This window comes from Spermophilus citellus, assembly GCF_964194105.1.
Source record: "Spermophilus citellus genome assembly, chromosome: 9".
Taxonomy (NCBI): Eukaryota; Metazoa; Chordata; class Mammalia; order Rodentia; family Sciuridae; genus Spermophilus; species Spermophilus citellus.
This window is the reverse complement of record NC_138191.1, coordinates 110,579,844-110,606,713: the sequence shown is the minus strand read 5'-3', so window position 1 is coordinate 110,606,713 and position 26,870 is coordinate 110,579,844. Positions and strand designations below refer to the sequence as shown.

Here is a 26,870-nt window from a genome sequence, read left to right as displayed (position 1 = left end):
TCTGAAGCCATTTTACAAAGCTTCGAAAACACCTGAGGTCCCGTTCATTCGTTCGTTCATTTCTCACAAGGGCAGAGGATTTTGCCTGATATGGGGGAACAGGCCTAACTATCTGCCAGATAATCTATTTTGAAAGTGTCATATTTGCTCAGAAGGGACCAGTCCTTCCAGGACTTGCAGAGAAGCCTGCTACATGGTCCCACCTTGCCAAAGCTCTGCTTCAGCAGAGGAAACCCACAGGCTCTGTTGGCTGAACCTCTCCAGAGAGGCCCTTTGAATTAAGACCATAAATGCTTTTAAAAAGACTTCAGTGCATGGTCTTCTGATGATGACCTCTTCCTTAATTTTGTGATGGCTTCATCTGCCTTTTTCCATCATTTAGGTAGCTATAAAAAGCTAAACACCTCCCACAACCCCATTAGGATGAAAGCGGAGGATTTTATTATTCTTTTTTAATAGGAAGAAGCTCAAACTCCCCCAGGAAGTGTAAAAGGTAGGGTTTTGATGTATCAGGTGATGGAGAAAGGTTTCAACCAAGTAGATCCTCCAAGAGTGAGGATGTCCTGTTGGGGACAAGCAGGAAAGGCTAGGGTAACCAATCTCTGCACAAAAGGAAAGTCAGCAGTCCCAGGTGGTCCCCTCCAAGGTGCCTCAGTCCCATGGGTATAGGCTGGTTTCAGGACCTGCCAGGAAATCCAGGGAGAACCCCAACCTCTAGAACATCATCTCCTGAAGAAATTTGTCTCTTAAACATTTGCAACACACACACACACACACACACACACACACACACACACACACAAAGGTAACTAAATGAAATGGTTCCCTCCAAGACCGTGCTATTCATAACAGTAATAAACCCCTGCCACAGACTGTGTCATTATCCAAACACCATTAACATCAATATTCGTATGAATACCATCTGGTAAAAGAGCCTGCAGACCGAAACCTCCCCGACTCTGGAATTTTCCAGCCCGTGGCCACCTCCTCCCTCCTGATGCATCGGGGATAAGGAGGCCTGGCCTGCCTGAGAATCCCCTGCCAAACCAGCAGGTGCACCCTGACAGAACACTAAGGTTTAGAGGGAAAAGAAGGCCGGGGAGGGTGAAAGACATCTAAGTCTAATTTATTCACTGTCATTGACTTCTCTTCAAGTCTTAATTATGAAGATGCAACCAACTGCTTCTTCACATTGTCATAATAGGAAACTGATTGAGTATTTATATAAACCTCAGAGGAATCATTGTTTTGAAGAGAAACGGAACCTACCCTCCTGCCAGTCCCCAGGGTTGTCTTACAGACAGTGTCACATACAAAACCCTATACTTAAGTCGGAAGAGCTTTTTGTGGAGAGTAATTATGTGACCCCAGAACACGAGTTCTTCCTGGGGAGAGAGGCTGTGTGCTTAGGGCACAGCTCAGCTCCTCCTCTGGACTGGATCCTGCTTCCCTAGCCACTGCATTGGTGTCATGCCTGTGATCCCCTGAGAACCAGAGGTCACTGGCACAGCCCTGAGGCCAGGCATCCCTGAGCCTCTGCAGGAAGAACGCAGGAAACTTGTGGGTCTGGAGCTTGACTTGACAGTGCCGCTGGGCAGGCAGGAAGCAGTACAGCAGTAAACCTCAGGGAGATCCTCCCAAACCATGCTGAGCCCCATTTCTCCTTGCGTTGATTTTACTTATTAGGGTGATAAATATCTATAAATGAATAAGTGCATACCTGCCACGTGGGGTTATGGTGAGATCTGAATGAATTAGTACTAATGATAATGATAATAATAAAAAAATAATAATAGCTACTTCATTCCAGACATGAGACTGAGTGATTCACATTTTCTCATTCAGTCTTCATCATAACCACATGAGGTTAAAAAAAAAAAGCATTAATCCTCATTTTAGACAGGATGAAGCAGAGGTTCAGAAAAATTAGGTAATCGACTCAAGATAAGGACACCAGTAAGTGGGAGAGCCGGAATTTGAGTCCAAATCTACCTAATTCTAGTGCCTGAGCTCTTCGTCCTAGTTGTGTCCCACCACCGAATGCATTTTGTAAGCTCTGATGTCCTGAGCACAGGATCTTGAGTCCTGGCTCTACCACTTCCTTCGGTGTGATTTTGGGTTAGTTGCTTTGCCTCTCTGGGTCATCTGCATGCCTAACAGTGGTGGTGCTCTTATGAGATGAAAGCTGAGGCTAACAGCTCTTCCTAATGGATAAAGAATGTACAAATGAAACTAGCAATCACAAGTTTCACTCCTAGGAGCATGGCACATCTGTAAACAGCTGGGAAGCAGCAGCAGCAATGCAAAGAGAAGTGACTTTGGGGAAATGCCAGGAAAGAAGACTCTGTGAGCCAAAGTTCTCGGGCAGCCATAAAGCAGAGGGTCCATTTCCAGCCTTATGGGCTCCTCAGGGAGCAACCGAGGACCAGAGAGATGCTGCTTGGACTATGGGCTCAGGAGAGGACTTTAACCCCCCCACAAGCCTGTTTGGGAACAACCACATCCCCAGACCCGAGGACCTGGACAAGGTCATGGGATCACAATTACTCTTAGCCACAGCTGCAGCAACCTTTCTCACTGAGAACTGCTCCGACTTGCACAGTCCCAGTGGCCGTGAAGATATTATATAGCAGGAAGCAGTTTATTCCTGCTTTAAATGTTTTCTGGAAAGACAGGATTCAATAAATTTTAAAAAATCAAAAGTGCATTTCCCAATGCTGAAATCACCATGCTTAGCCTGCCAGGGATGTCTCAGGGAGGAATTACTACAGTGAGAAGGAGGTCTCCATACTGGAGGACTTCAGTTCTGTGCCCTCTGTAATCACCTAGCATACCTTCTTACAGGAGACAGGAACAGACCTGGAGAGAGGACACAGTATCTCCTGGGGGAAGCTAAGTGCTTGACTCCAATGCAGAACTGTTCCCACTCTGTGTCACCTGTGATAAAGTCAAACCATCCAACCCCCTCTAGCAACCCACTAGCCCTTGGGGTTGGCATGGTGGATACAGGCTAAGGGGCTACAATGGGTAGGTTTGGAGGCCAGGGCAGAACTGGGGCTCCCTTGTCTGAGAAAGCAGAAGACATCACTGCCAGAAGGGAGCAAATCCAAGCACAGCTTACAGTCCTGAGCAAGGAAAAGAGTCCAGCAAGGTGAGGTTCAGCCAAGGAGGTCTGAGTGCACCAAATGCCAGTGGCTTTCAGAGCTCACTTTTCCGGCCAGTGAGAATGTGACTCATAGCTGGGGGTGGGGGGGGGGCTGGGGGTGTACCTGGAGTGAGGGCAGCAGCTCCTGCCACCGAGCGCACAGATGCCAGCAGCCTGCCCTTCACCACCTGCAGTGCCCTCTGAAAACCCTGAGCACCGTCTGCTCTGACTCCAGCCTGCTAACAGGCAGAGGGAACTTTTTCCTTTTCTGCTTTTCCCTAACACATTCAAGCAGAAGTGTCATTAATACTTCACAAGAAATGGAAAATCAAAAGGGGAAGACTTTTTTTTAAAGCTGTATTTTTTAAACATTTGGGTAGGAAAAGTCAGATGTCAAAAAAAAAAATCCCCATTTACATCTTTTAAAATATGAGCAATTAATATTTTCCACAGAGGTTCAAGCTCCCTCTCTCCACTGTTTGCAGGGTATTGTTAAGCCTCGCTTTGTAATTTGTTGCATGCTTAAATATTCAGTCTGTATTTCATTTGGGCTACACATTTAATTCAGCCAACATGTTCATTTTAAGATCAATACTGTCATAACTATGTTGAAAAATTAAATTATTGTAACTTTATTTACATTTCTTAAAAGTACTGTGAAAATTATTCTTAACCAGGACCTAATCAATGTTAGAGTCTAAAAATATGCCACTCTGCATGAAGCTATAAAAAGATTAATGTACATTTTTTTACAAGAAATTAGTAGCTTAATGAAGTGGATAAAAACGCTGTCACAATTTTTATTGGATCTAAATTGCATAGTAGTGGAGGTACAGTAAGTGCCTTCTACATAATGACATAATGAGTCATGACTAGTGCTGGAAGGCTAATTTGCCCTTAACTGACACAAAACCAGGGAATTAACATCCCAGTCGCTCTACGCCAATAGCAGATGCATTATTTCATTGCACAGCAGGGTTTTTAACTAAACTCTTAACTGTAGAAATATTGATCTATTCTTCTGTGAAATGATGAAATTGGAATTTTTTAAAAGGACGTCTTAAATTACGGCTGCTGCAGTGTCATTTGCTTTCATGCTGCCACGCCTGCCTATAGAGCAGATGGAACCAGAGAAGTTTTGGGAGGTCCCTACCTGGGTTTTAGGGTCTTCAGTCCGAGGGGTCAAGAAGGAGGAGTTTCACAGGAGAGCGAATGCTGGCGTGGAACCAATGGGAGAAAATGACAGCCCATCTACCTGGGTCCAAGTTCTGGAGTGGTTACTCTAGAACATTGTCCCAATCCATGAAATGGTTGACTCTGAAGGTGATGTATTGCTTACAAGCTGTTTTGAATGCAGCATCACCAAAAACAGTGATATTCAACTTAAGTCCCAAATAAGAATTGAGTGTCACGACAGGCAGAACAGGAGGTACTGAAAGGCCTAGTGTTTACTGCCTTATACTACCTTTACAAGAGACTATTATAAGAAACAAGTGTAAAGTGAAAGATGTTGTACTGCCCTGGTTCAATGTTATCGTTCATTCAGCCTTTATTTATTGGGAACCTATGGAGTGCCGGGGATGGATAAATGCACTACTCTTTGGTGGCTAATTATTACTCTGTCAAATAGTGCAATGCAACATATTTCTTTGTTTAACCAAGTGAATCAAAATTTATCTTGCTTTGAAATTCTCACAATAAACCATGTACTAACTTCAGATACACTGAGCTGTCACAACCCAGGAATTAAGAAGAAAACAGAACAATGCACTAACAGATACACATCTGACACCTCGTGTGTGTCTCTGTTTGACATTTTGGGTTAGCACACACACAAAAAGCAACAGCAAAGTCAAAAACCTTTATATTTGAGGAGCTGGGAAACCAAACCTATTTAGTTCATCAGATCTGCACTCTGTCACACAACTGAGGCCTACGCACAGAAAATAACTAGATACCAGTAAGTCACAGTGGGGCAGCCATACTGAACTGGTTTGGGATGTCCATTATCACTAGTTCCTAAGCTCACCCCCAAGAGAGTGTAGAGTGCAACTAGGGCTGAGGACGGCTGATACAAACATGAAATAAAACAGAAACTGTACAGCCTGTGCTCAAAGTACTGGAGACCCTGATGATCTAACAGGAGCTGAAAGGAATCAGCCACAGTCAGGACAGAGGTACATACGAAGGAAGGGCAATTTGACACCATGAAAACTGCAGACAATAACTCCATCTCCTGTTCTGAGTCTAGGATGGTGTTCTTCTACGTGTTAAAAACCAGTAAACATCCCCTCATTAGTTTCTTTTCAACTTTTATGGAATTTTTAAAAATGCATATATGGATATTGTTAATTATAAAAAGAATACATATTCATTTACTCTAGAAAAATTGGAAGACACTGTTAATATGGTAAAAAAAAAAGTAATGACACTTTTCAAATCTATGTTATTTTAAAGAAGTACAAGAATCGATCTATTTAAGAACATCCTAAAATTGGTCGCTGAAGCATGTAAAAGATCCTGTTCTTGTACTCTCATCAACATGGAGTCTCATCCTTTGAAAAGATGCCCGTTTGATAAAGAGAAAAGGAAGCTCATTATTTTAATTTGCGTTTCTCTTATCATTAGTGAGGTGTTAGGATTTTTTATGTTTTTGGCCTCTTCTACTTTGTGCTTATATGCATAACTAATGTCTTTTCCTCATTTTATTTTTGGAAGGCGTTTCTTACTGATTTGTAAAATTCTATTTAAAAATATTAACTTTTTCTATTACATGTTTTTCCTATTTCTTGTTTTATTTATAGTAAATTTTGACCTCAAGCTTTCATTTTTTTTCTTTTCTTTTGTTTTTGTTTTATTGGTACCAGGGATTAAACCCAGGGGTGCTTAATCACTGAGCCACTTCCCCAGCCCTTTTTAATTTTTTTGTTGTGAGACAGGATCTCCCCAAGTTGCTTAGGGCCTAAGTTTCTGAGGCTGGCTTTGAACTTGTGATTCATCTGCCTGGGAATCAAGCCGCTGGGATTATAAGCATGTAGCACCAAGCCTGGCAAGCTTTCCATTCTTATGTAAACACACACACTAAACAGAATCCTTAAATTGCCTCTCATCTCTCCTCTCACCCTCTTGGTATGGTGACAAGCCTGTGCGACCTGGAGTCAGATGATCAACACTCACTCACCATCTGGGAATCTTCAGGGGAAACACTTCACTTCTACAGAGCTCATTTTTCCCTATCTGCATCCTAACTTTTGTCAAGATGAAATTCAGTCAATACTATGATGGCAAGAATTCTGCTGTCTTGTTCACTGATAGAACCTAAAACCTAAAATAGAGCTTTGCACCCAGTAAGCATTTAATAAATCTGTGACTGAGTGAATAAGCCACTGGTTTGAACCCCAGCCCAGAGCAGACAATCAGCACATCATGTGCTGTTCACAGCAAGCCCCCCCCCCCAAAGAAATCACTGCTCCTAACAGCCTCCAGTGGGCCAGCATTTACATCTCCCTCTCCTGTTGTTACCTCGTTCCCATTGTTCCCCAGCTCAGCCAAGTCCATACTGAGTATGCAGCGAAAGCCCAGCTGGATACAGAAGGGATCCAATGCCCTGGCCCTGGCCTTTGGCCTAGTGATGGCCCTGACAGGACTTTATTAAACATACAGCAAAAGCAAAGGAGGCAATGAGATGGACTAAAATAAGGGCCAGGAGACCTAGGGAGAAGTGAGATCAAGAAGAAGAGAGCAAGGAAAGGAAGGCTTGCTAGAGGAGGAGCGAACCCCCACCCCTGAGCCAAGCAACGGAGATACCTGGACACAGAGAAAAGAGGCCAGTAGGCCAGATGGGTAAACCAATGATCCAGGCTTACTTTTATTCCTGAAACTATTGCCTTCTACTTGACCACAAGACAGGTACACTTTAAATTCATGATTCTGTTGCCCAGACTGTTTCACTTGCTCGTTGACACTTGTGCCACATGCTAATGCATCAGCTTCAAGAAAAGAGCTCCTTTTATACTTTTTACATGTATAAGGGGCAGAACTGGAAACCCCAGGGGAAAAAATGTGAAATCTAGAACACGCAGTTAAGTTCCGTTTTGCATTTTTGTTCCAAATAAGCCTTATAAGTGGCTTGTGCTCAGTTTCACAACCAGTTCTTCACTTTCTCGAATGCAGTAAAAGGTCCAGTTCCCTACATCCATTTTGCACACAAGCTCAGTAGCTCTTGGAATGCCTCTAGTTCATTCAGTGAACTCCCTGCATTAGAATTTTGCTCTGAAGAGCAGCCAACAAACCCCAGACTTCAAATTCTGTAATCATTATAATCACCTTCTCCTGAGAAACACTTGTTGTTGTCGTCATCGTTGCTATTCATTAGCAACTGGTCACAAAAACTGGATCTCTTTAGTTCATTTTTTACAAAGATATTTCCTTCTTCACTCACTGTCTGAGCTCTTAACCAAAAATAATGACCCAAATGTTGTTTAGGTGTATACGTTAGGATAAGATCAGCCGCTATGACAAATAAAGCCCATAATCTCAAAGGCTTAAACAGAGCCATCTCTAGGCTGCTTATGTATCAGTTCAATGCAAGTGTTTCTGGTCAGCAGATGAGGCTTCCACAATGTGTCCCAGGAATCCAGGTTCTTTCTAAGTCAACACTCAATGTTAATGAACTCATCTGAAGTGATCTATCATGAAGAGAAAGAGCATGGAGCACTAAATGCAGGAGAGGATGTATGGGCTGGACCTTAAAGCAGTGTACATCACTTCTATTAACATTCTATTGCTAGAACTGACACCACCATCCCTAACTTCAAGGGAGGATAGAAATATCATCCCTGTGCCTAAGAAGAGGAAGAGTGTTTGGTGAACAGGTACCATGCCTCTGCCACAATGAGTGATGCAGTTCCTCTCAAAGAGCTCCAGGTAGAATTGTTTGGGGTCCTCCTGTAGCTATTTACCTTTCTTCTTTTTGTAGATTTGACCTATAAGGAATTTTATCACCAAGAAGGCTGAACTTTGTTTTAACCTCAGCTAGATGGGACTTCAAGTTCAAGCACTACTAACAAAACTAGTAAATATGTTCTTGGGAATTCCTTCCTCTTGATGCCTCAGTTTTCTCATCTGTAAAATGGGCCACAACCACCATGACATTGGGTGGATCAGGTGAAAAGGTACAAGTACAGCTCTCAGAATAAGGGCTGGCAAGTTATAAACATTTGAATCATTAAGATACTAATGCTACTGCTAATAATGATGATGATAAATAATATTATTATCATTACAGGCTAGTCCAGATTTTTTTAAAGAATCTAAAAGACAAATCATTTAGTTAAAAATGATTACGGTAATATTTACATATGTACATCGTTGTAGGATTTTCATTTGGGACCTTGTATTATATAATAAAGGTATTAATATCCTAATTATGAATCTTGACTTCTTAGAAACAATGCTTTCCTTGTAGAGAGTTCATTTCTTGAAGTCTAACTCTAACGTAAAGGAAAATTTAGTTGAGGACTAGATGGGACTAATTTAAAAATCTCCGAAGGTGGTGGGAAAGTAGGATTAACAGAAAGGCATGATTCTTTATTTTCTTAATAAAAACCTTGTAACTAGAAGAAAAACAAGACAGACAATCATTGAAACTTCCATTAAAATTGAGACAAAATGTGGGAAAGGCCTACACTGGAGTAAAATGAAAACTAATACCAGTTAAACAAGTTCTTTTCCAACCATTATCTTAGATCTGAAAGAAATCAAGAATAAATAATTTGGGCTGGGGATATAGCTTAGTTGGTAGAGTGCTTGCCTTGCACGCATAAGACCCTGGGTTCAATCCCCAGCACCACAAAAAAAAAAAAAAAAAAAAAAAGAATAAATAATTTAAGGATTTAATGCTACCTTGGACAAGGTGAGTCAACTACGTACAGAGGTATAGAAGCCCAGATTTCTAGTTTGAAGGTCTTTCAAGGACACCAATATTCATAGGAAAAAGTCCTCCCATTTGTTTTCATCTTCAGGTCTCTGTGCTCCATTTTGGTGGTGAGCATTCTTTCCTTTCTGATTTCCTTCTTTTTTTTTTTTTTTTTTTTTTTTTTTAGAATATAGACCTTTTTTTACTTTATTTATTTATTTTTGTGTGGTGTTGAGGATCAAACCCAGTGCTTCACACATGCTAGGCAAGTGCTCTACCAATGAGCCACAATCCTAGCCCTCTTATTTCCTTCTTGATATAAGGACCATTCCAAATTCTGTCTCATCATCCTCCTTCCACAGATTCACCATGGCCCTCCCTAGAGTTCTGGCCCCTTCTGCAGCTCAGCTCCTTCCCCTCCATCCAGCTCTATAACCAAACTGTCAGGGGACATTCTACTGACTCATAATTATGAGAGTTCCTTTTTGCCAAATGGTCTGTCTCAACCATCCTGTTTCCACCAACAGACTGCCATAGGAACCATGTGATAAAGAAAGAGCCCAAGAGCCTCAGTCTTAAACATCTAACCAGCGAGGACTACACTGCAACACAAAAACAATCTCCACACATGGAAATGATCAACAGCTCCATTTCCAATGTCAAGACAAGTATCATAAAAAAAAAAAAGACAAGTATCATAAAAATGGTTTGTAGGGCTATAGGATACCTCTAAGTCCATCTTCCAAAGCCGTAAAGCCAGTGCCTTTGCTGGAACAAAGTCAACACAGAGAATTCCAGTACTGCTTTTTTGAAATAATATAGGCCTGGTCTGCTCAAATAAACAACATTCCCAGGCACAGATGGAGAAAGGTTGACCAATGGGTGCTTAGGAGCAAGCAGCTCTGGTGTGCCACTGCATAACATAGGGACTACAGATAACAATTATGCATTGTACATTCCAAAAAGCTAGGAGAATTTGAAAGTTTCACCACCAAGAAATAGTAAATGTTTGAGGAGAAAAACATGTTTAATCTGATTTAAACATTATGTGGTGTATACATGTGTCAAACATTACATGGTACCCCCGTAATATATACACTTATGTTTTTGTGTACAAATACAAAAAAATAATTTAAAAAAATTAACATTCCCTTCCTAGCAGACTCATTAACTGCAACACAAAAAAAGCAGCACTGGAATTCTCGGTATACTCTGCTAATCTGAATAAAGACAGGAGAGGACATCAAAAGAAACGACAAGATATGCACAATTTACTAAAACTGTGTAACAGCACCTCCTTTTAAAAGAAAAACAAAAAGAACACTGCATAAGATTAATATTCCATTTGTATAATCCAAGCTCTGCAGGTTATGATGTAATGAACCAAATTAATTATCTCCCACATTCCCTTCTGATATTTGATCACTCAGTTTAGAAGGTGCATTTTAAAATCTAAGAATCTTCAGGTGGAAATTGCAACACCTTGAGGGCAGCACATTTGGTAAAAAAAATGGCTCACTGAAGTTGGGGAGGGGCTGATTTCCTGCCATTCAGTTCCTCATTGTAACTATTCTTTGCAATATTTCAAACAGATATGAACATGCATCCATGAATCCAGTTACTTTTACATTAAAATTTGTCTCTGCAGAACAAAGTCATAGCTGGGGGTTACAGAGATGAGGTTCTAAAAGAAAAGCAAGTGCCCATGGAAAGGTAATATGATGCAGCCTTTTTTTTTTTTTTTTTTTTTTTTTTTTTGTAATACCCTCTCTCAAACCCACATGTGAAATAATTTCAACAAACCTCATTTAAGGCAAAGGAAAATGATGAAAGATGTATTTAAATTCAGATATGTTGCATTTCCTTCCATGGAAGTCTTTAAGGACACACATATCTACAACAGATGGCTGAAGGAGCAAGAAGTTCTGCCTGCTATAGGAATGTGTATAGAGCTATCTTCCTAAAGCCTCTAACTCATAATTCATAAAGCAAATGATGTTATGATCTTCGTCCCTATCCAGTCTTTTCTTTAAAAATGTTGCAAGTTGCTCCACTTCCAATATAATGACTCATATCAGTCCTGAATATTATCTTAGGGGAAATAAGTTCAGAAATTCTTTGAATCTCTACTTGGGTTGGTCAAAAATCAACTTTCAGAATAGAAGTCAGTTACACTTCCATTGATTTACATATTGCCATTCTAGTGTCTGATGTATTCTGCTGTCTATCCTATTCTCTACTATGTGATACAGCAATCTGTATACGGGGTAAAAATGGGAGTTCATAACCCACTTGAATCAAACTGTGAAATATGATATATTAAGAACTATGTAATTTTTTTTTTAATTGGTTGTTCACAACATTACAAAGCTCTTGACATAACATACTTCATACATTGGACTGAAGTGGGTTATGAACTCCCAATTTTACCCCAAATGCAGATTGCAGAGTCACATAGGCTATGTAATGTTTTGAACGACCAACAATAAAAAAAAAAAAAAAGAATAGAAGTCAGAAAGTTAGCCATGTGTTTATGTAATACAACACCGCCACCTAGAGGCCAAATGCTAAGTAAATGGACACAGCCAAACTGAAAAGCTGGAGGAGCTACTCACTCACTGCCTTTCACAACAATGTCCACCGGGATGCAAAACATTTCACCTGAACCCCCCTTAACATTTTTATATTATTCTGCATTTCACATTCAATTAAATTCTATTTCACTATTCTCTTTAATTGCTCCCTGAATTTAAGTTTTTCAGTAGTCATAGCTAAAAGCAATATTTAAGGGGCATCTATGCAACACAATTTTTTTACAGAGAGGGTCTGTATAGCCCAGGCTGGCCCGAAGCCTCCTGAATAGCTGAAACTACCAGCATACACCACCACACACAGCTGTACCATATATACCTGGAAGTAGTATCTCTATTTAATCAACAAGGGTCTGAGGAAGGAGGTAAAGATAGGCAGTGTGGGGCTGCCAATTCTGGAGTACAAGCCCTGCTTTGCCACTAACTACATCTGTGACTAGTTTGGCCACTCTTGGTTTACCTGGGAAAGAGCCAGTTTACACCCATTGCTCAGGCATAATTATGAACAGTCTCTTTTCCTCTTTCAACAGTGTCTTGATTTGGGGTTTAAATTATATAATCATTTATAACCCTCAACAAGGCTCTTTACCCCCTCTGGGCCTCAGTTTCTATCATCTAAAAAAATGATACAGGATTAGACAGTATTGTAAGAGGTTTTTTGCAAACTGCTTTGATTTCCATTTTAGTTTTAAAACTAACTTCTTAAGTATTCCAAATACGAGAGTAAAGATCTTTCAACCTCTATCTCCATCCTGTTGATAAACTAACGTATACTTTTCTCTCATCAGCTTAACCCCTGTGTTAGGCTCTGCATGTATGCATATAAATGGCTTAAAAGACACTTAAGAGTCAGTAATGAGTATCTCGAGAACTTGGGGGAAAAAAAAAAAAAGAAAGAAAGGAAGATGGTACCAATTCCAGCTAACAGTATTCTATGTCACTCATCTTTGATTCCTTAGCTTGGATACAATGCATCAGTCATGCCAGACCTTGGACAATTCCCCACTAGTAACGTTTACTGATGTCCAACTCCCAACCAAAACACATTTCATCTGAGTCTATACCTCCTATCCCACAGGAGAAATGGGCCAGGGAAGATGTCTGCACACAATTCCCATATCAAGATAGAACTGTAAGTCCTGAAACATTAACCAAATAAGGCAGACAAGAAAAGAAAATGGATGATGGATGGGAAGAGGACAGAGTGGGACAACCCAAGGTTCCATCACCCCACCCTCTCATACCTTAGGCAAGTAGGAAAACTGATTTTGGAGTAAATACATTTATTGATACCCATTTTATATATAGTTCAATGAAATAATCTATAAATATAAAAGCATTTTCTTTTGGATATCACCATGGTCCATGTAAATACTCAACAGTCAAAATCACCTGAAGGAAGCACTCCAAGTCACACTGTTAGGTTTACAGACCTGAATATATATATTCCATTAAACAGTGGCACTTAAGTACTCAAGTGGTCCAGTGGCTTTGGGACATATGACTACCAGGCATGTGGAGTAAAAATAATGTGTAAATTTAAATCAACAGAAAGGCTATCAACCACTGACAAAAAGAAACAATTACAAATTAATATCCCAGGTGAAGTAAGTACCACAGTTGACACTTGGTGTCAGAATACTGGAGACAAGGTATGTTAAACAACACATGTGGCACGGCAGGCTCTCTCCAACACCCAGTGGAGTTCACCAGTGCCTTAGAGTCATTCGTGGTCAACAAACATCAATTCTTAAAGAATCTAGATAGCTTAGAATAAAAGGTATGGGGAGGCTGATATCAAGATTAAAGAAAAGTGGACTAAATATTTCAGTGACATAATGAGTTTCTCCCCTAGAAGGGGATTGTGGGGAAAAAATTAAACTCCTTTGTTACATTTAGCATGATCATTTATCAAACGCAGGAGGAAAAAACTCATACATCTGGTATTCAAAACACAGGTGTAAAAATTTTCTTCCGCTTCAAAGTTTTTTCCTCAATACTTCCAAGGGAATGGGTGCAGCCACTGTTGAGCCTTGCTCTCCACCTGATGCAGCACAAAATTTTCTCTCATTTCTTCAATAACAATCACAGGAATGTCTTTTGCTGTGATCAGACGATGCGTCCTCTGAGTTAGCAAGCGAGTGCATTTCAAAGGTCTTAGAGGTGCAATGTCCAAAACTGAGATCGGAGAGGCAGTGTTAGGACTTAAGCAAAGCAGGGTTTAGAGACTACTCAAACAAAAGCCTAAAGGAAGCATATAAAAATTCAGTTTTTTCTATTATTTTCAGCTGGAATTGATGGCAACATTCCCTGGTATGATGAATAAATGGTGTGATCTCCAGGTCCAAAATATCCCAACTATTTAAAGTAGGACCCAAAAGAGGAGAAAGACACACTTGAGTTCTGTGGCGTCCAGAATTCCTTTTTTTGCCATTTTTAAAAAACGAAATAATAGCTTCAGTTGTATACCGCTGGTTGAAGGGGTTTTCATCCAAATGAGAAACTCTACCCCTCGTCTCTAGTGGAACAGGCACCAGATTCCCACAAGCAGCAGCTCCCATGTCCTGCAGCACGTGGCATCTGACCCTCGAGTGAAGAGTAAGCTGGCATCGAGCCCTGATGCTGTAATTCAGACTAGATGGCATTTCGTGGCGTGCCATTGTGTGCCAATGCTTTCAGGCTAGGGGCACTGGTCTGGTGACTACAGCTCCTATGAGAAGTCACACCCACCTCAAAAACCTCATGAATAGCTTTTCGGAAACAGTGGAAGTTGTAGTCTATTAAACCTGCAAGAGAAAAAAAGATCACGCTTCCTGAATGTCAAGTGTGAAATTATCCACTACAAAACATTTGTGACAGAGAAAAATTGATGTGTAAGGAAAAAAAAAAAAAAAAAACACTGAGGAAACACAATAAAGCATAAACTCAAAATGTTAACAATAGTTACTTCTAGGGCCTGACAGTAAACATGAGAGCAATTAATCTAGCAACTAGGGAGGTAAATTTGCTTAAAAAAAATTTACAGTGAAATATAAAGGTAAATACTTTTTGAATTACCAAGCTTCTCCTTTCACAAGTCTTTGGGGCAGCCAAAGAAGGCCTTAAGGAAATGGGTATGCAAGCAAACTGCTCAATGGATTTCTGGAGTCTGGGAAGGGCCCAGGGCACATCAGGCAGAGCTCCAGGCAGCCTGAACCCCCTCTTCAAGCAGGCAGCTTCCTCTCTAACCTGTTTCAGGAACTGGGCTTTCATACAGGATTTTAGTTGAACAAAGGATACTATTTTGTGACAGAAATGGCTAGCTGCCTATCAACTAACCATTTTTCCCCTTCTTCTCTTAGAAGCACTAAGAGAAGTGCTCATACAACAGTATATGAGCATTCTGTTGTTGAGCTAAAACATCACATTTCCCAGTTTTCTTTGCAATCAGATATAGTTACATGACCAATTCTGGTCACTGAGATAAATAAAGTATGTGGGAGTTTTATGAACTCCCCTTAAAAGGAAAACAATGTATTTTTCCCCTGTCCTAGCTCTTCTTTATTAATGTCCGGAATATGGATAAGATGGCTGGATTATAACGCAACCATGAGAAGAAAAGCAAGAACTAAGAAAAGGCAGAGCAGGAAAAGAAGCACTTAGGAGGTTACCAGGAACTTTCCTACCTCCAAACTTCTTTAAATTTGAGAGGGACTTAAACTTCCATCTAGTGTACCTTGGTCCATCTGTTATATGGATTTGCAGCCAAGCCTAACCCTGACCCATAAACACTACTTGAAGTTCTTAAACCTCCAAGCCAGAGAGCAACCTCTCAATCTCAGCTGGTCATCATATGTATTCACTGTCACAAAATTCTCTTGTGAACACAACAAACATGCAATTTGACCATCACCATGGCCAAATTAATATCTTCAACATCAAAGTTTCAACTCACATTCAGGAGCAGTAAAATATTAAAATACACTGTGTGGCCTGCCTGAACACAGTATATAACCTTTCAGTCATTTATATTTGATTTGTTGAAAATTATTAAACACTCACTGAACAGCATCTTACAGGGTATCAATGTGTCAAAAGCAGCAGCAGATATGGCCCATGTCTTCAAGGAATGCTAGCTGAGGCATAAAGTCCACACACAAGAAACAAATCAAATCAACGTGATGTCAACTGACTACAAATGTGAAAGAACCCAAGGAAGGCAGAGCCAAGTGCAGGGCAATGTAATCAACAGCCCTGGAAGCTTTAGGGCTGAGGTAGAACTTTGGGCAAATGGGTGAGATTTAATTACACAGGAAAGGGGAGAAAAATTAAAGAAAATTGCAGGGAGTTGGCAATGAGAACACAGTACAACTGGAAGACAGGAAAGAAACTGGGCTGACTGGAGAGAGGAGCGTCAGAGAACTCTTGGCATAAAGTGCTGAGAATCAGGTCTAAATGAGTAGATTAAAATCAAATTGAGGTGGTCCTTCCTACTCAATGGGGAAAAACATATAATATTAAATCACTCTTAATTTTTTATGCTTATTAATACTAATATTCTGAAATGTATGTAGACAAAATGATTTAATATAGGAGATTTGCTTCAAAATAATCAAGAGTCAAAAAAGAAACACATGAAACCAGACAAGCTATGATTTTTATAATTGATGAATGTTGGCGATAGTTTTTTTAAAAGAGGTTTATTATTACTTTATATATATACGTGACTGCATGACCAATATGATTCTACAACACGTACACTCAATATCCCATCTATGTATGATATATCAGAGTGCATAAATGCATTCTACTGTCATGTATAATTAAAACAAACTAAAAAATTAAAATGGAAAAAAATTATGCAGAATTTAAAAAATAAAAATAAAAAAATAAATATATCAAACCCATTTTCAGAAAAAAGAGGCTTATTTTACTATATTTCTTTAATTCTGTATCTGTTTAACAGTTTTCACAAAAAAAGAGTGAAAAAAACAATAATAATCAAATGGGGGAGGGTAACATACAGAGGAAACTGGATTGAATACATTTGAATGAATGCTGAAGCAGGCAGCCAAGAGAAGATTTGTTGGCTAGTGTACTTTTGCACACACCTAAAATTTTCCACAAGTTAAAAAAAATTTTTTTAAGAGTAGAATGGGAAAAAATAAAAACTAAGAATCAGTATTAAAAATAATAAAGAAAGGGCAGGGAATATAGTTAGTAGTGGAGTGCTTGCCAAGCTACCATATACAAGGCCCTGGGTTCAATCCTCAGCACAACAACAAATAATAAAAATTTAAAAATTAAAGTATATGAACTAGAAAATTACCAAAGAAACCTGAACAGCCATGAGGAGACACCTGCCCTATCAGTAATAAGGTGAGAACTAAATGAGATACCATTTCATATCTACCAGAGTGAAAATAATTATAACAGTCTGACAATATCAAATATTATCAAGGATAAGAAGTGATGAGAACTCCCATATGGTACTGCCAGTAGTAAACATGTCAAAGTCACCTGGAGAGCAATTTGGTAATGTCTAGAATGTTAAAAATGGATTTTTTCCCAAATACCATTCCTAAATACATACTCTAGAGAAATTCTCCACATGTATAAAAATACAAACCTGTTCATGAGCATTTGTCACAAAACTATTCATAATTTTTTAAATAATCTAAGTGTCCAACAAGAAAATGTGAAGTCTATTTAACCCGTAGAATGCTACATGGCAATGAAAATGAACTGGAGCTGTGTGTTATCAATATCTGGATAAATGTCAAAAAACAATACTGAATGTGAAGAAACAGGCAAGTTTCAGAAAACAACTTATATGTAGGAAGAAGTCATTCACACAAACACACACAATATATTGTTTTGGGATCAGTATTACATAAAAGACTAAATCACGTATAGGAAAAATAAAATACACATAGCACAAAGAGACCTCAACTGAAAGAAATACAAAAGACTTCAACTGTGTGTCACATTTCTGTTCTTAAGCTCAAAAGTGAATATTATACTCATTTTGGCTTTATCAAAAAATTAATGTATATCTGAAATATTTCTTTTAAGAGGTCAGGCAAAAGATTGGGATCTTGTTGCAGAAAATGATACAGTGCTATTATAGATCCTTGAGTAGTGAACATGACAAAACATTTTCTGGCTGGGAGTACAGCTCAGTGATAGGACACCTGCTTAGCAGCTTAGTGCATGAGGTCCTGGGTTTGATTCCCAGCATTAAAAAAAAAAAATTCTGAAAACTAGTCTACCTTTGGATAAAATGTGATATACAGGAGATCTTCACAATATATGTCAAATGTATATTATCCAGTAGAAGGTCACTGTAGCACTACAGGCCTGGAGGGATAAGGATCTGAACTGGAGTCAATGACAGTAGAAATGGAAAGGAGTTCCAAGGAACAAGTGATAAGATCTGGTGAAAAGTCAGTGCAAACAACATAGAAAAATGGAAAAAGGAGAACATGAAATTCCCTCTGTGAACCAAGCTGCAAGGGCCTCTTCAGCAAAACAACACATGATGTGACTACAATATATCTAAGGCTGGCTTAAGAAAAATGGCTTAACTAGTGACAGAAAGAGGGCAGCCGAAAGAATCATGAAACAGGGAAAAATAATCATCAGCCGTGATTAACTCAATGGCCAAGAAACCAGTCAAATGTTCAACTGGAGATATCTTACTAATAATTCCAAACATAGGACTGGAACATGAGCTCAAGGAAGAGCTGGAGATATAAAACTGAATCAGTCACATACAGAAAATCAACCAAAGCCATAAACTGGATGAGTTCACCTGGAGAATGAGTGAAGAAGCAAGCAGAAAATTTTGAAGAACACAGGATTGCAAAAAGTAGGCAGAGGAAACAGGAAAGGCAGTCAGAGAATACACACACACACACACACACACACACACACACACACACACACAATATGACTTGAAACATTAGACTTATTAGGGAGAAGAAAGTTCCAAAAGAGGGACTGACAGGATCACATCTTCAGAAGGCTGAAGAGACTGTAGAATGAGAAAATGCCACTGAATGCAGCAAGAAGGTAACCTGTTTAACTTATAAGAAATAGTTTTAGTAGACTGTTCCGATGAAAGCAAACTGTGGGCAGTTAATGAAGTATCCGTAGTAATAGAGGGTGGATAAAAAAACCTGACTTTGGGCTGGGGATGTGGCTCAAGCGGTAGCGTGCTCGCCTAGCATGCGTGCGGCCCGGGTTCGATCCTCAGCACCACGTACAAACAGAGATGTTGTGTCTGCCCAAAAAAACTAAAATAAATAATTCTCTCTCTCTCTCTCTCTCTCTCTCTCTCTCTCTCTCTCTCTCTCTCTCTCTCTCCCCCTCTCCTCTCTCCAAAAAAAAAAAAAAAAAAAAAAAAAAAAAAAAAAAAAACCTGACTTGTGGGCTGGGGTTGTGGCTCAGTGGTAGAGCACTCGCCTCGCACACGCAGGACCCTGGGTTCGATCTTAGCACCATATAAAAATAAATAAGTGAAATAAAGGTATTGTGTCCAACTATTTAAAAATAAAAACTGAATTGTAAGATTAAAAGAAGGAAGGTGAGTATGGGTAATGTATAAAAGGGAGCTGATTTTATGTATACATACACACACACACATATACATACATATATATGTATAGACACACACATATTTTTAAGATAACCATTTTTCTAACACTCAATATATTTTCAAAAACCTGACAATGTAACATAAAAACAGTTTTTTAAAATGTCATTACCTTTTCGTTCAAAGCTCTCTTCCCTAAGAATGCAGACCAGTGCCAAAAATTTAGTCACCTCCTTTAAATAAAGGACAGTTGTATTATTCAGCTTGATAATTGCCATAGATTCTTTGTCATAAGCACTTCCACTTCCATCTTCCTTTAACCTATTTTAAAAGAAAGGACTACTCATTACAGGTTTTCCAGCTTATTTTATCAAAATTGATTTGTACAATGACAAGTCAATCCATCCGGGTTCCTAAATGTTTTGATAAGGAATAACAACAGTAGCTTAACTATATTGAAACAGAGCTCACATTTAGGTATAGAACTCCCAAACACAGAGCCTCGGGGATTCTCAGCAGCAATAAAAAGCTCCATACCTAGCCATACTATTACAAATAATCAGGCATTTGGATGAAAAAGTGAAGATACAGGTAGATGTTAACCAGGGAAATTACAACATTCCACCTCTGTGCTCCAGGAGCTACTTACTTGCTCAGGTTGTATGTTGTGGGCACAGCTAAGAGGTCTCCTCTCCTTACTTCCCTCAAGCCACAGGGCTCCTCTGGGACCTACCACCACCTCAGCAGTTTCTTCAAGGCACCTTTACGTGCCAGGCCAATCACACCTTTTCTCAGTAAGACTTTTTTTTTTCCCCCTGCTTCTGACAAAAGCAAGAAAATAAGAACAGCCCCAGCTAATGTCCAGGAGGAATTATGTTGAAATCAACAATTTTTAGAGATGGGCTCTGACATATTCTCTGATATACTTGTTTAGCAAAAATCTAACAATTGCTAGGAATTAATTTCTAGAAATTGCTAGGAATTAAAGAGTTTTCAAAATTGCCTTTTTAAAACAAGTACTTTTCCTCAAAAAAAAAAAAAAAAGAAAGAAGGAAATATATTTAAAAGAAACTGTTAATAGTTGTCATTGATAGAACACTGATTTTTCTCTTTCACCTATTTTGGAGATGAGGGTCTCATTATGTTACCCATGCTCATTTCAAACTTGTGGTTTTTTTTTTTTTTTTTTTAAAGAGAGAGTGAGAGAGGAGAGAGAGAGAGAGAGAATTTTTAATATTTATTTTTAGTTCTCGGCGGACACAACATCTTTGTTGGTATGTGGTGCTGAGGATCGAACCCGGGCCGCACGCATGCCAGGCGAGCGCGCTACCGCTTGAGCCACATCCCCAGCCCAAACTTGTGGTTCTTAGTGATCCTCCTGCCTCAGCCTTCCAAGAACTGGGGCTACATATATTTTCTATGTATGTTTTTCATGAGTGAGGGCTTCTTTTTTTAAACTCTTCTGAACCTTACAACTTACCTTCTTATATGTTAATTTTATCCTCATAACACCCAGAGAACAAGAATTAATATATCTATATCTAACCACTTCTAGTTCTTTCTGAAACAAGTCAAAATAAGCTCAATAAGTAAGAAAACTATACTCATTTTAAAGATGTAAAAACTCAAGTTCATTAAAAGTAAAGTGACCTCTTGGCAATGTCAGGATTCAAACTGACATTCAATTCCATGCCGTTTCCAGTATCTTTCCTAGCTAGTATAAATAAAGTTGATTTGGGAAGGTAGACCAATGAGGAAGTTAAGTGTCATTTGCTGCAAGAACATAAAAGAAATCTACTTCCTTCTGATGGAAAAGAGGAAGTCATAAAAGCTATGTGTTCTCAGCTTATAGTTAGACCTGAGTAGATCCTTCTCTGTGCTGCATGGAAAATGAGAGCAGAAGCTAACTCTGACAACAGGCTCTGACACAGACAACCCTGACAATGACTCCTTAAACCCTATGTACCCACAGCCAGCAGCTGAAAGAAGCTGCAAAGTTTCTCATGTCAGGAGAGTATATGATCTTGAATTTCATACTACGATGAAAGAAGACAGGCACATTCTGGACTTGGGATGTAGCTCAGTAATAGAGCATTTGCCTAGCACATGGAGGCCCCAAGTTCAATCCCCAGCACTTCAAAAAAAAAAAAAAAAAAAAAAAAAGGCATATTCTACTCAAAGTCCAGGGATTAGTCAGATTTTATTTTGGTAATTAATAAAATTAAGAAAAATATGCTAATGGCCTTAGACAAAGCTTGCTCAAACAGTGTGTTTAAAGCACAATATTTAGTTTCTATGTTTTCCTATTTTGATAGTTTTTATGACCTTTAAGCAAATATGATTATCTGAAGCTTAAGTCAGAAATTACCAAAGCAGAAGCTGAAAGGTCATAGCCATGAGGAACAAGACTTAGAAGCAGCACACCCTAAGGGCTGCAAACAAGAGGGGAGGGAAAAGGAACCTGGTTAGTACTCAAACCATGAAGTGAAAAGCTTGTAGAAGATATCCTGCCATACAATGCATACCAAGTGTCCACAACACACTCTTTGCCCTTCTGTGACCAGCAGTATTCCATGCATTCAGACACCTTCCCCTTGTCACACAGGATGCATGGAATACGGCAGGCTTTAAATCTTCCCTCATATAAATATGCACTGACACAGTCTATAAAAAAAAGGATCTAAGGATATGAAAACTGCTATTAGTAGAAAGTGATTAAATATAAAAACTAAAAGAAATATAGTCTACTAAATATACTGTGGCATGCTGATACTTGCAAAGTGAGACTTATAGGGGCTAAAAGCTACTTCATTTATTAAACCAGCATTGCCAGAATTATATGTAGTCCCCCTTCAAAAAATGTAAATCAAGAGTCAAGTAAGAAACAAATTAACTATAATTAAGCACATCAAATTGCATGCACAGATTATGTTGAGAATAGTGAGATAATGAACTTATTTTCTTCGTTTTTACAGGTACATTATAATGTCTGTACTTCATTATGTACTTTATAAATTTTAAATCTGAATGTGACTTTTAAATTGCAAAATGATTAGTTTATGAAATTCTGATTTGTCTTAAAGAAAAAGCAAACATTCTACTCATCCATTTTTAAAATTAGGAGTGGGGGTGCTGGGGATATAGCTCAGTTGCTAGAGTGCTTGCCTTGATGCACAAGGCCCTGGGTTCAATCCCCAGCACCACATACTCACACAAAAAATGAGAAGTGAGGAACATAAAACTTTATTGAGAAATACAAGAGATAACGAGTCTCATTTTCACTACAGAAATAAAACAAGGGAGAACATGTAATCAAAAAAAAGTGAAAAAGGAATAAGAAATGGAAATAGACAGGTCATGAATGGATAAGACAGGGTTGGAGGTGTATGTAGTTTACACAAGGAACTGAGTTCTAATCCCAACACTGGGTGGGGGGGGGGGGCGGGGGGAGACAAATGCACTCTCCTGTCCAGAAGCAGCTGGAGAAAAACACTGATAAATCAGATAGACCAGGAAGGATGTGGTCAGAGGTGAAGCAGAGAAAAGAAACAGAGGATACAGGTATTAGAAGGTAAAAAGCAGATGAAAACTTCTTGGGAATTAAGATATTAATAAAAAGGAATCAGGACTATCAGAGGACACACAGAATGTTACTGGCTTTTGAAACATCAATAATTCCCCCAAATTTTCATTCTTCTTGGTACCTATTCTACAAAATCACTATTTGCTATCTTTCATACATTTCTACATAGTTTTGTAAATTTACATATGGGAAAAGCTCACATTTTAGAGATTTGTTTTGGAAACTCAGATGTATAGGTTAAATTTTTATATGCATAAGTCCTTCTACATCTAAAATTCTATTTTATTTCTTTGCTCTCTGAAAGATTTAGAATCCATCATTTCATAAAGCCTGAGGTTAAATTAGGACCAGCACTTTATCATTCAGAAATTTAAATAAATTAACAGTTTTTTGATCTAGCTAAGTCCAAGTAGTGAGAAGACACAGTGCAAATTCCTCAAGTAATGGCAGAAGAAACTTTCAGAGATAAAGAAATCAGCACTCATCACATTTTCCAACTGCTCTTTTCCATGCCCTCTGAAGGAGTAAGAGCCAGCAGCCCTCTTTAAGAGAAGTCTTGCTCCAAGTTGAAGCACTACCATCAAAACAATCCCATTTCATACAGTACTTGCCAGAGGCCTCAGAAATTCCCTCAACAAGTAGAGCTGTTAGTTTCCCACCTGCCTGAAGTCTTGCAGAATTATGTATAAAACTTACCCATATATACAAGACACATCAATTACAACATCAATCATGTCACAGCAAAGTTCATAAGACTGCATATCCACAGGGGAACTGTCTGTTGCAATGTAGATTTTGCTGACAACATCAAAGAGAAAAGCTTTTTCAATACCTGAATTCTTGAAAAAACAAAATTGGGGAAGTGTTCAGTTTCTTTTAAGAATCATATTTTGTAACTAATCAAAGACTTTAAATTATTAAATAACATACAAGGTCATTTCTAATTGTACAACTCAATACCAAAACAAAAATAGTACTTGTTTGAGAAACACTTCTATTATCAAGGAATAAAAGTTTAATTATATCTCTACTTTGATTTACTGACATGATTGTCAAATTTTTTTATTCCTGGGTTGGGGATGTGGCTCAAGCGGTAGCGCGCTCGCCTGGCATGCGTGCGGCCCAGGTTCGATCCTCAGCACCACATACCAACAAAGATGTTGTGTCTGCCGAGAACTAAAAAATAAATATTAAAAAAAAATTCTCTCTCTCTCTCCTCTCTCACTCTCTTTAAAAAAAAAAATTTATTCCTCTTTATTTAAATGAATTATTTTCTAAGAGATCACTAAAAAATTTAACAAAAAAATTCTCTAAAAATCAAGCTATGCTACATTGTCTATAAACCTTTCTAGTAATTATAATCCATCTCCAATTTGAGTGATCTTGCTACCCGAAAGTCCTTATGTGGGCAAACAGTAAAACACAAAATAATTACAGTTTGATGTCAACATCTGGCATAACCCAAAAGCCCAAGAGGCCACCACACACTGAATCCTTTCAAAGTAATGTTTGGAAAATATAATAGCTATATGTTAAATTTATTGGGGTGAGGGAGCAATCCTTTTTTTCTTAGGATGACACCTCAGAATAAGAATAAAAAATATAAAGCTAAGATTACAGTTGGTGGCTGGGCACAGTGGCGCATGCCTGCAATCCTAGCTGAGGCAGGAAGATCAAGAGTTCAAAATCAGCCTCAGCAAAAAGGGAGATGCTAAGCAACTCAGCAAGACCCTGTCTCTAAATAAAATATGAAAAAGAACTGAGGATGTGTGTGGCTCAGTGGTTAAGTGCCCCTGGGTTCAATTCTGGGTAACCCTCCCTACAAAAAAAATAGACTACCATGGGTGAGGAAATGATCAATTTCTTAATGTGACTTCTAATGAGGCAGAGAATAAAATGATATTGAGTCACAGTCCCAACACCCAGCCTTTTCTAGTTACTACTCTTTCTTTAGGAAACAAGCATCACAAAGATATTTTTAAAGGAAGTATAAAAAGCCAGGCACAGTGTGCTTGCCTATAATCCCAGCAACTTGAAGTCGAGTCAGGAAGATTGCAAGTTCAAGGCCAGTCTCAGCAACTTAGTGAGGTCTTGTCTCAAAAAATAAAAAGGGGTGGGGAGATGGCTCAGGGGTAGAGTAACCCTAAGTTCAGTCCCAAGTACCACCAAAAAAAAAAAAAAAAAAAAGCATATGGAAGTTTTTTAGTAGTTCTCCTTAAAGATAAAATGGGGAGGAAACTAAGAATTCAGAAAATAACACCTCAACCCATATTTACTGCTCTTATTTTATATGTTAAGTGTGTCAGTAGTCTTTTAGCTAATTCTAGTTCCAATTTTTAGAGAATGTGAAAACAAATATATTTAACAAAAATGGAATCAGAAACGATGGAGAATTAAAGAGCTCACTTACTGATATAAAGATATTTAATAGGTTTTCCAAGGTTGGCAGTTGTGGAATGAGTTTCTGCACCACCTTACTAAAGGCTTCAAATATTGAGTGGTCATAGATACTAGTCAAATAAAAGCTGAAAAACATAATATGGTTATGATTAATGTAGAAAATACCTAAAACTTTAGTGACAACTATCATAGTATATAAAATTTTAAGTTTCTAAGCATGTGATTTCAATAAGTTCAAATAAACTTGTCTACTATCCCCATCATTTCATATGACAAACACAGTCTCCCACCTGGTCTGTGGCTATTACTCCCTTTACACCATTTATAGAGAGCAACTTTGGGAGCAACCAGGAAAGAGTGTTCAGATGGAGAAACTTGAATGTTTCCCTAAGTCTTTGCAACCTGATCCGTAAATCTTGTTCTCCTAAGCACATAACTAAAACAAAATCCAAGATTCAAACCCAAGAAAAAACTAGAAGCGATGTGTCTCATTTATTAAATAATAATCAAGTTTCTAACAACAAATAAAAGTTCTGTCTTGACCAGCCTACCTAAAACAATAATCCTATACCTGATGCTTTCTATCCCTTTGCCATAATTTTTCCTCATAGCATTGGTAAGTACTTAACATTATACCACATTATTTATTTATAGGTGTTTTTGAGCTGTGTCATTTATCAGAACATAAGCTCCATGAGAAAAGAGACAATCTTACTCATAGCTACAAGTCCATTGCCTCAACAAATACAATTGGTGCTTAGAATTTAGGTAAACAGCATAGTAAGGAGGATGGAAGCTGGGGCCATGTAGAGAACAGAACAGGGGTCCAGAGGCCTAAAAGGGTATAAAGAAGTAACATACACAGATTTAGCAAAACATGTAACTGAAAGGCCTTTAACAATTTAAACACTGGGTGATTCCACCTGCTTTTTCACACAGAAGTATACTCTTCATTATATAATTGTATCCACAATATATTTATATGTACATAGTACAGAGTCATTTTAGACAAAAAGAGTAAGAAGAATTCAGAAAATAACACCTCAAGCCATATTTTATGCTCTTATACTTTACTTTGACCCATGTTAAGTGTGTCAGTAGTCTTTAGGCTAATTCAAACCTCTTTTTGAGACTCTGAAAACACAAATATATTTAACAAAAAAGGAATATGAAATATGGAGAATTATATAGCTTTAATAATAGTTCACCACTTTATAAATAATTTAAAAACTTTCAAGAAGCTGATGTAAGAACCTAATCCTATGTAAGGGACTAGACTCTAGATATGAGAGCACTGGAGCACCAGAGCACACAAAGTCAAATGACCTCAGAGACATTAGGGAGAAAGAAATATTTCAGTGATTCCTCTCAGTAAAAAAGGTTAGCAAATAAGAGGGCCCTCTTTGAGGTGGATGGGGACAGAAGAATCTGCAAAATATATAGCATTTTAGTTAAGCTGAGCATCTAGAAACTGGAAATCAAACAGAGCTTCACCCATAGATCTGCTAGTACTAAATAATAGCCTGATGGGGCCTGAGGATATAGCTCAGTAGTAGAATGTTTGCCTATCATACAAGAGATCCTGTTCCAATCCCCAGTACCACAAAAATAAACAGATAAATAGTAAAAATCTGCTGCAAAATTCTACTTAGGTTAAC

At 38.5% G+C, this 26,870-nt stretch overlaps 1 protein-coding gene across 4 annotated transcripts in view; it reads right to left on the bottom strand.

Moving 5' to 3' along the window:
- Nucleotides 1-26,870, bottom strand: part of RRAGC (Ras related GTP binding C) — a 42,212-nt gene that overhangs the window by 10,664 nt on the left and 4,678 nt on the right. The window contains exons 4-7 of one of the 4 annotated variants that reach the window (XM_081307531.1): nt 25,223-25,337; nt 23,509-23,651; nt 19,402-19,550; nt 13,497-14,439 (exon numbers count right to left, since the gene is read on the bottom strand). In XM_081307531.1, coding sequence (XP_081163657.1) covers nt 14,288-14,439; nt 19,402-19,550; nt 23,509-23,651; nt 25,223-25,337 — 559 coding nt within the window. In that variant the 3' untranslated portion in view covers nt 13,497-14,287. Of the gene's footprint in view, nt 1-13,496; nt 14,440-15,739; nt 15,769-18,199; nt 18,918-19,401; nt 19,551-23,508; nt 23,652-25,222; nt 25,338-26,870 lie in introns of those variants that run through there. The other 3 variants (XM_081307534.1, XM_081307532.1, XM_081307533.1) reach the window with 3 other exon arrangements.